Raw genomic sequence first — 14,844 nt, forward strand, 5'->3', positions numbered from 1 at the left:
GTGTATGTACACACAGAAGAAGCAGACAGATCACAACTATAGGCTCTAGTCTAGAAAACGAATTTTCACATTGGGGGTCCCTCCCTCTTCTATGGCTTAATGTAGAGGTGAATTTTTTCCTATTCTAACATTACAGCATTATATAAATAAAAAGCTGAAAACCACAAAAAATGAAGTTAGCAGAGTTGTACATGGACACATACACAAATATGTGAGTGATGAGTATTATATAAAATGGCCCAGGTAATGGTCCCTTCCAGCACTAACCAGTCTGTCTCTGTCAGATTGGGTTAACAAATAATGAAACCTGAGCCTGGCCCTTTGAATCTCTGCTCTCTCACACTATCTCCCTCTTGCTAGTTTAAGCAACTTTCCTTTGCTGCCATAGCAACCGAGTAACAACCTCTGATCACAGTAAAAAGGATGGTGGTGTTTCACATATCAGTAGATGTTGCAAAGCAACCAGAACAGAAAGAACAAGTGCGCAGGACAAGCAGGAGAAAAAGTAACTGTTTCCACTAAAAACTGTGAAGGAGATTCAGGACTCCAGGACCCTAACCCGGCTCTTCTGCTATTTGGAGTTGTGCATTGATAAGAAGCTGATTTATGATTTAGTATATTTCATAACAAAGATCATGTCTACAAAACTGTCTGGTTGACTGCTCTGAAAACAAATTTACAATTTTAGAGGCAAGATGATAGGTCACTGAAGTTGCTCAGTCACAAACAAAAAATGCCTAATCTCTCGCTGTTAAGCCGTGGTATTGGGCAGGTGGTCAAAAAAACCCAGGAGAAACTGGAGGTGCATTTTGAACCAGAGGTGAGTCACATTTACAAATATGTGGCAAACAAATTATTAAGGATTCTACAGCACAATTGTTTTCTGTTCTATCATTTTAACTGTTATAAAAGTAACTGTTCAGTCACCTTTGTTTTCAGGAGCTCATTAGTAGTTAAAATTAAATTTGCCATAGTAATGTAAGAGGCACATGTGTGCTGTAATTAAAAGTGGAGAATCTTGAACCAGGATTCTTGGTTCTGTAAAGAATCCAACAAGGAAATAGATTGGATGGGAAATACTTATTGTTCATTTTCTTTGTTTCTTAGTTCTTAGAAGAGTTGTTTCCTGGGTATACACAGTTCTGGCATCTGTATGGAGCAGTTGTGAGCTTAAATCATAATTGCTAAATTTTTCTACACTGATTTGAAATAATATTTTATGTAGCATATAGAAATAGCACATTCCAAACCAATGCCAGAGCAATGAGGAGCACTTAGACAGGCTAATAAGGAGCACCACTCTTTTTGTAATGGGAAGCATATATATTTCAGTAGTAGTGAACAAAATGGCTCCAGGACTTCAGAATTAATTGGGCATGATCCACTACAACTGGATAATTATTTTTAAAGAGCGGGGGCTATATTCTGATTTCACATGGTAGAGTGGAGTTACTTTAGATTTACACCTGTATGATTTGGCTCAAAATTTGTCCCAAACTCCCCTCTCAGTTATATCAGTTCATTTCTTTTTGTCAGCAGAGTTGGGACCAGAGAGACTCAGAATAGAGTCTGATTAAATTACCTTATCTGTGCGTTATATAAGATTATTTGTGTAGAATAACTTGATCTTGCTATTTCAAATTGCTATTGTACAATCCAGGGAAATCAAGAACTCTTATGCTTTCAGTAAAGTGTTCAGTGTAATTACTGACTGATGAAAATGTTTGTAGTTGGAGCCAAAGCAAGGAACTGTAGCTTTACATCAACAATATCATGTGAATGCTGTTCTTATGAGAAGGATTTGGAAACCCTTACTTTACCCCAGTCAAAGTTTTTGCTGGATAAATGGCTACACGGTTGTGTTCCAGGTCTCCCTGAATGACCTGTGACTTCTGATAAAACAGTGTTTTCCATATGTGGCAGGCTAAGGGATAGAAATCTTGAGCCTGTTATCTAACTTACCTGTGCTTTCAAGGGCATCCATCACAGCAGGATCGGAATGCTTGGGGAAGTATCTCAGAATGAAAAGCATAGATTTTCTGGACATTTACAGATGTTTGGGCCAGAAGGGACCTTAGCAGATCATCGAGTCCGACCCCCTGCCCTGGGCAGGAAAGAGTGCTGGGGTCAGATGATCCCAGCCAGGTGCATGTCTAGCCTCCTCTTAAAGACCCTGAGGTGGGGGAGAGCACCACCTCCGTTGGAAGCCCATTTCAGATTCTGGCAACTCTTACTGTAAAGAAGTTCTTCCTGATGTCTAACCTAAATCTGCTCTCTGTCAGTTTGTGGCCATTGTTTCTAGTTACTCCAAGGATTCCCTGGTAAACAGAGCATCTCCTATACCTTGCTCTCCTCTACCTTTCTGATGAATTTGCAGGTGGCCAGAAGATCACCTCTTAGCTTTCTCTTCCAAAGGCTGAAGAGATCCAGGGCCCTCAGTCTATCCTCATAGGGCTTTGCCTGCAGGCCCCAAACCATACGAGTGGTCCTCCTCTGAATCATCTTGAGGTTGTCCATATCCTTCTTGAAGTGTGGCGCCCAAGACTGGATGCAGTACTCCAACTGCGGCCTGACCAGTGCTGCATAGAGGGGAAGTATCACCTCACTGGATCTGTTTGTCATGCACCTGCTAGTGCATGATGAAGTGCAGTTAGCTTTACTGGTCGCTTGGTCACACTGACAACTCATGTTCATCTTGATGTCAACAATGACTCCAAGATCCCTTTCCATTGCCATGCTGCTGAGCAGGTCCTCCCCCAGCCTGTAAGCATGCTGGTGATTCCTTCTCCCTAGATGTAGTACGTTGCATTTGTCCTTGTTGAACTGCGTCCTATTCTGTTTCACCCACTTTTCCAACCAGTCCAGATTCACCTGGATTTGTTCCCTACCCTCTAGTGTGTTAACTTTACCCCATAATTTGGTATCATCTCTGAATTTGGACAGAGTGCTTTCCACACCCTCATCCAAGTCACTGATGAAGACATTGAACAGCACAGGGCCAAGGACAGCCTTGTGGGACTCCACTGCCCACATCTTTCCAGGTCATACTGACCCATCCACCACCACTCTCTGGGTGTGACCCCTAAGCCAATTTGCCACCCACCTGATTGTGTAATCATCTACGTCACAGCTGCTCAGTTTATCTGTGAGAATAGGATGAGATATTGTATCAAAGGCCTTCTTAAAATCCATGTAGATGACATCTGCCTTGATTCCTGCATCTAAGCATTTTGTGACCTGGTCATAAAAAAGAAACAAGGTTAGTAAGGCAGAATCTACCTGCTATGAATCCATGCTGGTTGCCCTTCAGCATTGTTTTTCCTGCTGGACTCCCACAAATATAATCCTTAATTTTTTCAAAGGTTTTCCCAAGGATAGAGGTGAGACTAACCAGTCTATAGTTACCCAGATCCTCCTTCCTCCCCTTCTTGAAAATAGGGACCACATTGGTCCTTTTCCAGTCCTCTGGGACCTGACCTAAGCACCAAGAGTGCTCAAACAGCCATGCCAGTGGCTCTGCTATGACACTGGCCAATTCCTTCAGTACTCTTGGATGAAGATCATCCGGGCCTGCCAACTTAAACACATCCAGTGTTCACAACATTTACACATTCCTCCAGTGAAGATGATCATAATTGTTGTTCTGGAATATCGGTCTGCATTGCCACACAGCCAATGGATGTTTTTAAGAGAGATACCCATTCTTGAAGAAATCCCCAAATTAGACCATCGTCTAGGCTAAGTACAGGTAGTCAGAAAGCCGGAGGCTGAATCAGTTCAATCTTTACAGATTAATCTAAGCTGTATAGATTGAACCAGGAATCAAGTGAACAGACATCCACTTTTGATTCTGGAAATCCAGCCACATGCCTGCAATGGCTCAGGCCAGAGCACGCCTCCCTGCTCAGGTGGAGCAGACAGTATGGACCAAGGCTAGTCCGCCCACCCTATGGGGGTGGCGGGGATGTGCAAAGCATGCTGTGGGACTGTGAGTTAACTTGAATCTGGGGGGGGACCTGGAACAGCAGTTCAATAAACCGATTTAACCTAAATCAGTTGAGTCTGATTTAGCCATTTTGAAAGTGGTTTACATGCACTGAATTTCTGTTGTGTTACAGATTATGCCAGTTTATGTGTAATTTCTGTCCCTAGCCTAGTTACTACAGTACATATAGGGAACTAATTCTTGCTTTACTATTCCACCAGTAAAGACTTACTTGCAGTAACAGAGAGGAAGACAAAAGACATTTTTGGGGGGACCTTTAGTTAAAGTGCCCCCACTGCCATGGTAATTACCATGCTCCAGCAGACTCAATCAAGTGTGCTCAGACACACTGGAATTCCATCGTGTCGGAGCAGCCTCCATACTCGTGTATAGATGCCCTCACATTGGAGGTACTAAATTTAATGTGCATTAGGAAAAACTCATTAATGTATATGCAGATGTGCCAAGAAGGAAGGAAAGAAGTTAAGAAACAAAAAAGTAGCTTTCACATTGCAACACCTTTAGTTTATAAATAAAATTTAGGCTTCATAATTTATCATCAGACATCTGTCACTTTTCTCAGTACACTACATACAAGTTGCCCTCGCTTTATGCTGTACATGCATTCCTGGAAAACAGTGCATGACACAAATTCACATAAAAGGAACCGACTTTACAATATAACAAATAGGGATACATTTCAAGACCTCAAATGTACTGACCCCCAGACCCATTTCTACCACTTTTACAAGATAATTTTGGTACTCACCAACAGCATATAGTACACACAAGCACAGGGCACTATCATAATGGGGATGGCAACTACAGAAATACATGTCACAGACAATGAGCAAGGAGCACAGATCCACACAGGAGACTATATTTTGGTGCACATCACTCCCACAATGCACCGCACAAAGTAGCTGACTGCGGGCTTCCACCACACTGATTGCATAAGAGTGAATTTACCTTGCATATAATGATTTTTTGGTATAAAAAGGGTCATTGCATAAGAGCGAATTCGCACATACAAAGCCCATATAAAGTGAGGGAAACCTGTACTGTACTGTCACTTTAATTATTTACTTTGTATAAACACTAAGAAAAATGTCTTGTGGTGAATCAAAAAGTTAGAGATGGAGAAGTCTTAACAGTTCATCCAGGACATTTGGCAGTGTGTTTGTCGATTCCAGTCTGAGCAGTCTTAAGTGAGGTTTTCCATCATTTGAGCATAACCTACAGCCCAATAGATCTGCTAGCCTAAAGATAAATATCCTAAAATGTCCCCACACTTTTCTGAAGGGGAACCTCCTTTAACCTGAATCAAGAAAGACTCTGGGCCTCATTCTTAAATCCCCATAAAGGAAATGAGAAGCCAGTGAACATTCTCTATGAAATCAAAGAAAGTTCTGTCTGAGTAAGAATTCAGTAAAACCTTTGTAAGCCATTCAAGGTTTGGCTCACTGTGAACACTAAGTTTTCAGGAGAATTTCCTGACATCAGTGGATTATTTGAGAATGTAATTAGTTCAGAACCTAGCTGTGCAGTGCAGTAATTCTTAGGTACAGAAGACAAAGCTACATTTGATACATTTTCTGGTGACATCAGATACAGCCACAGCAGTGAAAGCCAGTAAGCAAAGAATAATTTCCTGCATATTTGGTATACCACAAACTCTAAACTCCAGATCTGTGACTTTTCCCCCCTTCCAGGGTCCATCTTACGTTTTCATTTATTTATTTATTTTGCTAGGACTATTTGAACTGGAAGGCTTGTGAAAGTTATCGCCATGTTAGCAAATCACTGACTGAGAGGAGTGTCATGAAGGACGGTTGGGGTCTGTATCTTCCGAAAACCTACAGCACGAGAACAGGTGCACTGGTGCTCTATTCTGAAGATCTGGCTGAACCCTCATGGAAACAGAGAGGAGGGAGGAAGGGCCCACAAGGCCACAGGCACAGAAGAAAGAAATTACAGATAGAATTGCACACTCTCCAAGATCTGACAAGAGCCATCTTGGCATATGGAGGCAACCAGGTAAGAGAATAAAAGATGATGCTTTCAATCCCAGAGCTTCAGTTATATGAGGTCCCTTAAAAAGTTAATTCTGTTCTTCTAGACTCCAGGAGTCCTGACAATAAATTGGTAACTGCTATTTTTTGGCTGAAGTAAACAAAGCTGCCAGTAGAATTAAACCAGATTCTATATTCAGGCAATATTACAAACAACATTCCTACCTTATTCTTTTGCACTTCCCCTTAAACTGTCACTGATGTATGTAACTATTGGTTTATATTTTTACTTGTGCATGTTTTGAGGATTAAATGGGGCTGAAGTGTTCCTGAGGTCTGTCTGGGCAAATCATAGAGGGTCAACTACTGCATACATCTGTAATCCAGGACAGGAGGCAGGCTTTTCCCTAAAGCCAGCCTAGGGTGAAATCCTGGTTCCATTAAATCAATAGGTTTTTGTCATTGACATCAGTGAAGTCAGGATTTCATCCAAGGAGTTGGTGTCTAAGAACCTCAGCAAGGAGCAAACATCCACTATTAATTTTCTGTGGAAAAAATACTCCAGTGCCATGCTAAAGTGATGGCATTTTTCATCTTTGAACTGGAAAAGAAAGCATCAGCTAGCCATTCTCATCCCACTTTACATAAACTTGTATTTCCCAAGAGATGGTATATTTCAAAGTTTTATAATCTGATTTTTAAACACCACTAAGTTATACCCATGCCAATGACACATCTCTATGTTGTAACTGACACAGGCTACTTCAAGAGTTAAAAACAGACAGATGTTCTTAAAAGAACAAACACTTCAAGTAGCTGGCAATAAAAAAAAAACAGAGTGCCAGAGTGCTATGATGCACCATGTAGTTGCTACTACCACTTGTCTGGGGAAACTTATGTAATTCACTCTAGGCTCCACTGCTCATGAAGTAGTGAGCTCATCCCAAACTTGTGGAAATAAAAATTTTCATAGCACAAATTCTAACTATACAGCAATATGTATTGCTGTATGTATGGACAAGGTTTTCAAATTTAACACCCGCGTGCTATATTACCGTACTTTGTTCACAACGCAGCTTATTAATAAGTGAAGATCAGATAGCAGAGATCATCGTCCAATGTATATTTTCATGCTCTCTGATGAAGATTTAAATACCACTTGTATTTTCCTTGGAAAAGGAGTCAGACCTGACCAAGCTAAACCAAGAAGTGGTTGAGTATGTGCTTTCCATGTACTCTGCTATAGTGCTAAATATTGGAAACTGAATGATTTATACTTAGGCCTCAATTATGCAACTACCAGCACTTTTACACGTGCTTTGGGGGGAAGTGGAGAAGTGCTTTAATTAGAGCTGCTCCAACATCCACTTTAATTAAAGTGACACAATGTCTCATGTATCAGCATTCCTGCACTTCAAAATGGCAGTGGGGGCACTTGAACTAATGTCATTCAACCAGCTCATTCAACCATGCTCCAATGTAATTCGATTAATTGAGTCTGCTCCAATGTAATTACAGCTCACTGGAGCAGGCTCCATGGTTGTGTATAGGCAGGTTTCCAAGGTATATGTAGTTAAGGGGGGAAGCTTTTCCTCTTCAGTTCTGCCCTTCTGCTCCTGGATTAGTCACAATCCAGTCATTGCTCTTCTGGCATGGGGAGTTGTGGATCATGGATCTATTCTATGGATGCTGAGTTGATCCATAGTGAGCTTGATTGCCAGCTATACCAGAGCAGTATCCAGTGCAGCAGAGAGAACTGTAAGTCTGACTATTCCACCTTTGTGGTTCCCTGATCCTGAGGCTAGTCAGAGGCTGGTTCAGCCCTTGACATGACTTAGAACTGTCTGAGGTCACTGTAGGTTTCACGTGTAGCCTTGGGAGGCTATTCCAGCACCTGAGGACTGGTGGAGTGAAGGGACTTCCTTGTCATGTCCTCTTTACTAGGCTAATCCTCTTTAAACTTGGAGGAGAAGGCCTGCATGGACATAGAACTCCTACCCAGGCTCTATAGCTCCTGGCAACTCCTGTGTACTGGGGAGAACATCAGGAGGAAATCATCAGGAGGCCAACTCCCCTGTGGCTCTGGAGCAATGCAAAAAAGGGCAAAGTGGAGCCAAAGGTTTGATTCAGTGTCTTGATACACCAAAGTTTTCAGTTCACTAAGTGGCAAACATGTTTATTTTCTGCAGGTAATGCTATAGGAGTACCTCTGTAGAGACAAGTACATAAGGTGTGGATGGAAACTTGCTGAATAGATTCTGGGAGGATGAACTTAGAGTCAGGGATGGTATGAAGGAATGAGCAGAGACACCACTTTGTACAGCCTCCTGCACACTTTCTATCTGCTACCAAACACTTCATTTCTGCTGCATTGGATGCTGCTTTGGTTCAGTTGAAGATCAAGCCCAATATGTTACAAATTCAGCATCCATATAATAGATCAATAGTCCATGTCTCTCCATGCCAGGAGTGCAGTGACGACCACAAAAGTTCCAGCTGTCACATCTGTTACTGTTCAGGTTCCATTCAGGCCTCATGTTCAGAAGTGCTGAACAGTCACATTTCCAGCTAAGGTCAATGGCACATGATGATTTCCAGTACTTTTGAAAATCAAGCTTTGGCAAGCAATTAATTCTTGAAAATGTGTCTCAGAAGACAGAATATGACACTTAACTGGGAAATAAAACACTTCAGATAAACCCACTTCATAGAGTCTAAGGCATTGTCACAATATGTGGTTTGGATCCCATATTCACAAGTCCTTCCCATGAGCACTTTTTCCCCCAGCCTCTACTTTTTTCACAGATTTATTTTGTTTTCTTTCATTTTACAATAAATTGTGTTTCTAATAACACAAATTTCTTGCCCGCAGAGAAGTAGCAAATACACAGCATTGGAAACCTTGAAACCTTCTGCTTATCCACCATATGAGTATATCTTAGTCATCCGGGGCGCATCCAGACAAGCGCACACCTGCGGTTTGTGGCACTGCAGACCCGTCTGTGGCACTGCAAACTGTACATGCAGCACATGCAGGCATTTGCCACACTGCTAATTTGCAGCACTGCAAGATTTTTTATCAGGAGATCCCAGTGTCAAAAAAACTTGCAGCAGAAAAAAGTGGGATGGCACACATGGTGGCAGCATGCACCACCCAAAACCAAAGCCTGGCCGGCCAGAACTACACTCCAGCTGCCGGCCAGGCTCTGCATCACTGGATCACTAGGGCTGTACGAAATTTCACCAGCAGTTTTACTTTGATGCTGTTTCAACTTGTTTTGAGCTTGAACCAGTGAAATTGAAGTGAAACAGAGAGCTTTGAAATAGCTTTGAAATGAAATGAGGCAAGTCAAAACATTTCAAAATTTTCAAAACATTTCGAGTTTCGAAACTCAAGCTGAGCTTGCCTGCAGGGAAACAGAAACTAGAGTAAGGGGGGGTGGGAAGGAGTGGTCTCATTATTGACTGTGTAGCTGGCCAGTGACTGTCATCCTTTCCTGAGGTCCCTTTCAACCCCAGTGCTCTGGGGGAGGGATGGAAAAACTGCATAAAAGGCAACGTTGTCTGAACTGCCCTGCTTTCTGCCTTGGTGTCAGTTGAGTGAAGGTGCACCTTAACACACACACACACTGTCACCCACCTATGTCATGAGTTTTGACTGTCAGCAGCTAGAGGTGTAGGGCCCCAGAACCCAGACTCCCCTTGCACCTATTTCCTTGACAGCTGGCAGGCTTTGTGGCCACAGCAGGTCCTAACAGGCCTGCAGTTTTCACCCCCCTGTACCTCAAGACAGATACAGTCTCACAAGCACCCATGTCACAGGTTTTGCCTGTCAGCAGCCAGAGGTGCAGGGCCCCAGAACCCAGAAGCCCCTGCACCTATCTCCTTGAAAGCTGCCAGGCTTCGTGGCCTCAGCAGGGACTAGCAGGCCTGCAGTTTTGATGCCCACTGTGGCTTAACGTACACGTGACATGAGTTCTTTGCTTTCAAGACTTTGAGGTGCAGTTTCCCTGAAACCCCTGCACCTATCTCCTTGAAACTTAGCAGGCTTCATGCCCTTAGAAGGGGCTACCAATTCTGCAAGATTCATCCAAATCAGGCCAGAAATGACAAAGTTATAGGCTGTTTTGAGCTTCCCCATTATAGCCCATGGGCGAAATGTGAAAACAACGTTGAAACAATGAAACTGTTTTGACAAAACGAAACAGAAGAGCAGTTTTGAATTGAAACAAAATTCAAAACTCTGTTCTGTTGAAATGTTGAAACGCAAGTCGAAACGGAACAATGCCATTTCGCACAGCCCTGTGGATCACCACTGCCAGAGCTCTGGGAGGCCCCCAGGACTCTAGATAAGGCTGTTGGGGCTAGCCCAGGTACTGCCTCTTCTACTCCATCTGGGGTAACTTGCCACATGCCAGAGCATGCATGCACAGGCATTCCCCAGGAACAAGTAGTAGTGGCACAACTATGTGCCACTACTATTTGTCCCTGGGGAAACGCACATAAGTGCTCATCTGGACGCATCCCAGTAGTGCAAACTCCCTTCCCTTACTAGTAGTATGCCTCAACACTGTTGTCAAACAATCAACTGCAAGTGTGAGGATAGGCTTTGAGCTTTGGAAAAGAAGAATGAGAATAGTCCTTGGGCATCTTACAATCTGACACTTTTTGTATATATAGGGGTACTGAGGGCACATGCATGAAGGGCCAGGGTCTTTTTGTCATCCTTCATATTCTGCCTACCTGCCTTTGGAGTTTATTATTATTTAAATGGCATGTAGAAGCCTGAAAAAGATCAGGGCCTCTTTGTGCTAATCACTATACACACATACTGTTCTTCTCCCAAAGAGCTTAGTACAGGATAAGTAGAAAAAGAAACAATAATGGATGGCAGACAGGAAATATAATTGCTTAGGGAAGTTGTACAATCTCCTTCACTGAAGCTAGTCAAGAAGAGGCCAGATGGCCATCTACCTAAGAAGGCTGAAGAACAGAAAATCCTGAATCTGTGCAGGGGGTTGAGCTTGATGTCCCTTGATATTCCCCACAGCCCTATGATTCCAGGATTATTCCATTTTCAGAGATGAGGAATTGAGGCATGGAAAGAGGAAGTGACCAGCTCAAGGACACATGTGGAGTCACTGGCAGAGTTGAGTATTACAGCTAGACTTCCTGATTCCTGATTCAGTGTCTTAACCAGAAAAAAAGCAATCTTCCCCCTGCCTTATGATTAGAGCTCACATGCAGCTAAGTGAAGGAAGCAGAAGGGAGCTCACAGAAATTTAAGTATCCTTCATGACAACCCAGCTGGCCCAATCTCCAACTCTGCATCAGTCCAGGAGCTCCCCCTGGAGAACCCTTGGCTACTCACTCTGTGGACTGCAAAGGGCAGCTCAAGGTAGTTGTGGTGGGAACAGCCATGGCCAGAAAAAGTCACTATCATTAACCTTTCAGCCATGCAACCAGCCCAGATCTGCATGGTTGAGTTTGTAATGAACCTAAAACTTCTGTTGTTGTTTAAAAAATAAACCTGAAATTATTCTCAGCATATCAAAAGATCCAAGAAACCCATGGGACATGAAGGACAACTTTGGAAAAAGTAGTGTAGAGCTTACTCCCATTCAAAGTGTGGCCACTCTGTGTCTGTCAATAAGCATTCAAGTCAGCTCCTAGGAGGAACTGGACCAAGATCACCAGTTTATTTCACACACACATGCCTGAACAACCATCAATTTATGGAAACTCCCAGTAATTATTAATCTAATCCTGATTTGAAACAGCAACCTACAGGTAAAAACATTTTAGATCCCATTTACTAGTGTCTTGATTGCCATCCAGTCCTCTATTACATGCTGTTTTCAGTTGATAACTACTATAATTATACAACAAATGTATACAGCCATTCATACTTAGTTAACTACAAGTACACTGGTGAGAAAAAAAGTGTCAAATCATTATTAATAATATTTTGCAAAAATGTTAGAAGCTCCAGTAGTTGTCTCATGGATGTCTACAGTTTATTTTTAATAAATCCCGCTTATTAACTATTCAGATTACATTAGCATCTAGAGGCATCATCTTCATTCTGTTGGGAGTTATACAAACACAATGAAAATACACCCAAAAGCTTATAGTCTTATTGCACAATTATTTATAAAACTGTCACGTGCATTGTATACACAACACAAAAAACCATAAAACACATGCCATTGCTTAATAACTTTAGTAGATAAAAGCTGAGGAGAAACCTCAAATCTTGCAACTCTTCTATACTCAACAGAGCACAGAATAAATAGCAAGAGTGATGATTTAAGGAATATGAAGCAATTTGTCTTCTTAAAATTATCTCAGATACAAAGTATTCTTTACAAAGAACTTTCAAAACCCTTGTGATCCCTAGCCCCAAAATTACGGTTAAAACATTAATCCTACTGCTTTGCATATAGTATGAAAGTGTAGCCTTAGACACAAGATACTGATAAGCCCCATTAGATATTTAGAAAATTCCCAGGAAATTTAATCCATTCTTATTAAGAAATGAACATTTTGCTCGCTTCCGATTATGGCCCTGTGTATAAACACTACTTCAGTAGTAGCCTTAATGTGAGAAGATCAGCTGTAATCCAGATCCCTCATGTATGACTGAGTGAAAATATCTTTTAGGGATAAAAAAGTGAAATAACCCTCAGTAAACTTCCAAACGAGTCTGAACTAATGAGGAAAACATCGGTACACTCTAGGTTGCTCTTACCTAATGCATCTGGCATTTTGGAATAGATTAAATTGATTCTAATAGTCTATGATATAGCTTTCTCTTTACAAAGCCCTGGGATGCCATTAATAAATATTGGCCATCCCATAATGACTCCACACCTCTAGAGTCAAGACAAAACATCTTATAGGAAATCACTGCCTACTGTGACATGAGCTACATCAGTGAAACCAGGTGCAACAGTCATCAAAGATTAAAAGAGCAGAAAATGAATACTGCTGTGACCAAGCACACAAAATCATGTACTGACTGCCACAAAAAATTAGAATTGAGCAGGGGTATGCTCAGGCACTCACAAATCATGTGGCCGCAGGAGACTCCAGGAAATTGGGCTGTGATTAACTCTTCGTGCCATCCTCAGCTATAGCAACATTCTATTAGTGAAAAATGTTCAGTTGTGACCCTCCAACAATATAAAGTTTTTTTCTGCTCTAAGTTGAAGAGGAATATGAAAGGTACAGATAGCCAGCAACTTGTGTTTAATGCTCAACCTAGGAGACCTCCATGCGAGTTTTTGCCCAGCAAAGGACTCTGATAGCACGGAGGTCCTATACTCTGTTTCTCTGAGGAAGGGAGTTCCTCATGTAACATTATATCAATCCCTCTGTGCAATTTAGGGGTGGCATTGAAGGACACAGGACTGAGGGGCTTCAAAGGAAGGCCTGTCTTATTCTCTTTGTTCAAAAAGCATGCCGCTACAAAATACAGTTTGAAAACAGCATTATTAGCTGATACATAATACAGGAAGGAATACAAGGAGGACCTCTAAAGGGCCAGAGGCACACAAAGAATTCTTGTGACAACTCTATAATAATGATAATAATAAAACCTCAAGTTTAAGTAAGAGTGGAAGCAATGCCGTAGCAAGAGGCGGTGAGCAGGGTGACCACCCTGGGCATCAAAGTGAAGGTGTGCCAACAGGCACTGCCCAGTTGGGGTGGGGCACAGGACAGAGCCATGAGTGGCTCACTGGGGGGCTGTGGGGACAGCAGAGGGCAGCTCCCGCCACTGTGTGCACTCCCAGGCAAGCATGGGGGAGACATCTGTCCCCCAGATCTGTGCACGGGGCGGGGGTGGGCTGCCACTGAGGGCTTTGCCCTGGGTGCCAAACTTCATTGCTATGGTGGAGGTATTGGTATGGAGTGGAGGTAACCTACAGAAGAAGAAGAAAAAAGTGATGCTGTTCCTTTTCCTGGCTTCATTATGATTGGTAGAAGAAATGCCTGCACAAGCAGTCTTGAGGAGAAGTGTGTGCACAAGGACCTAGGAACAGAGTGATCACATATTGGAACTAGCTATGGTGCCAAAGAACAGACAGGTCTCAACCTGCCTACTATTATATGAAGCATTTGGCAGTTTTCTTAATAGACTACTCTATGTGCCAATAACTCAGTGAAGTGAAAATGAAGAAATGAAGTCAACTATCAACTTTGACTAACTAGCATGTTTTGCTATCACACTATTAGAGTAGCCAGTTCTTCTGAATTTAAGGCCAATCTTGCCCTCTGAAGTCAATGGGAGTTTAGCCATTGCCTTCAAAAGAGAGAAGGACAGAGGTCTTAGTTGTGGATATCTCCTTTTTCAGCTTCTATCACAGTTTTTATAATATCTCAAATCTGATGAATTGCTTCTTTGCAGTTCAGGAGTACTTGGGGACCCAAGGCTCTGCTGAGTTCATGGACAAAGTTAATGCCATCCTAGTTTTCCAAAAAAACCCCAGCCTTTCAGCCTAAAGCAGGGCTTTGAAGGGAAGTGGAGTTTCTGATATACTCTAGTTAAATTGCAATGACTATGCCTAGAAAAGCAATAGTATGTTGTGTTCTCATCTTACCAAATATCTGTGTTTTCATTCATTCATTAACATATTCCCCCGTTTCTCCCCCATATTTTCACTTTTCCTCTGAGCATATTACAAAGAACTATATTTACTTGCTTATTATTTTCATAGAATCACAGAAAATTAGGGTTGGAAGGAACCTCAGGAGGTCATCTATTCCAGCCCCCTTCTCAAAGCAGGACCATCTCCAACTAGATCATTCCAGCCAGGGCTTTGTTGAACTGGGCCTTAAAAACCT

At 42.2% G+C, this 14,844-nt stretch overlaps 1 protein-coding gene across 4 annotated transcripts in view; it reads left to right on the forward strand.

The window, feature by feature from the left end:
• The first annotated feature begins 407 nt into the window (after nucleotides 1-407).
• KIAA2012 (KIAA2012 ortholog) overlaps nucleotides 408-14,844 on the forward strand; it is a 105,260-nt gene continuing 90,823 nt past the window's right edge. For 3 of the 4 annotated variants that reach the window (XM_059727073.1, XM_059727075.1, XM_059727076.1), the window contains exons 1-2: nucleotides 409-820; nucleotides 5,738-6,022. In XM_059727073.1, coding sequence (XP_059583056.1) covers nucleotides 734-820; nucleotides 5,738-6,022 — 372 coding nt within the window. In that variant the 5' untranslated portion in view covers nucleotides 409-733. Of the gene's footprint in view, nucleotides 821-5,737; nucleotides 6,023-14,844 lie in introns of all 4 variants that reach the window. The other variant, XM_059727072.1, reaches the window with a different exon arrangement.

The sequence above is a fragment of the Alligator mississippiensis genome, chromosome 4 (genome assembly GCF_030867095.1).
Source record: "Alligator mississippiensis isolate rAllMis1 chromosome 4, rAllMis1, whole genome shotgun sequence".
Taxonomy (NCBI): domain Eukaryota; kingdom Metazoa; phylum Chordata; order Crocodylia; family Alligatoridae; genus Alligator; species Alligator mississippiensis.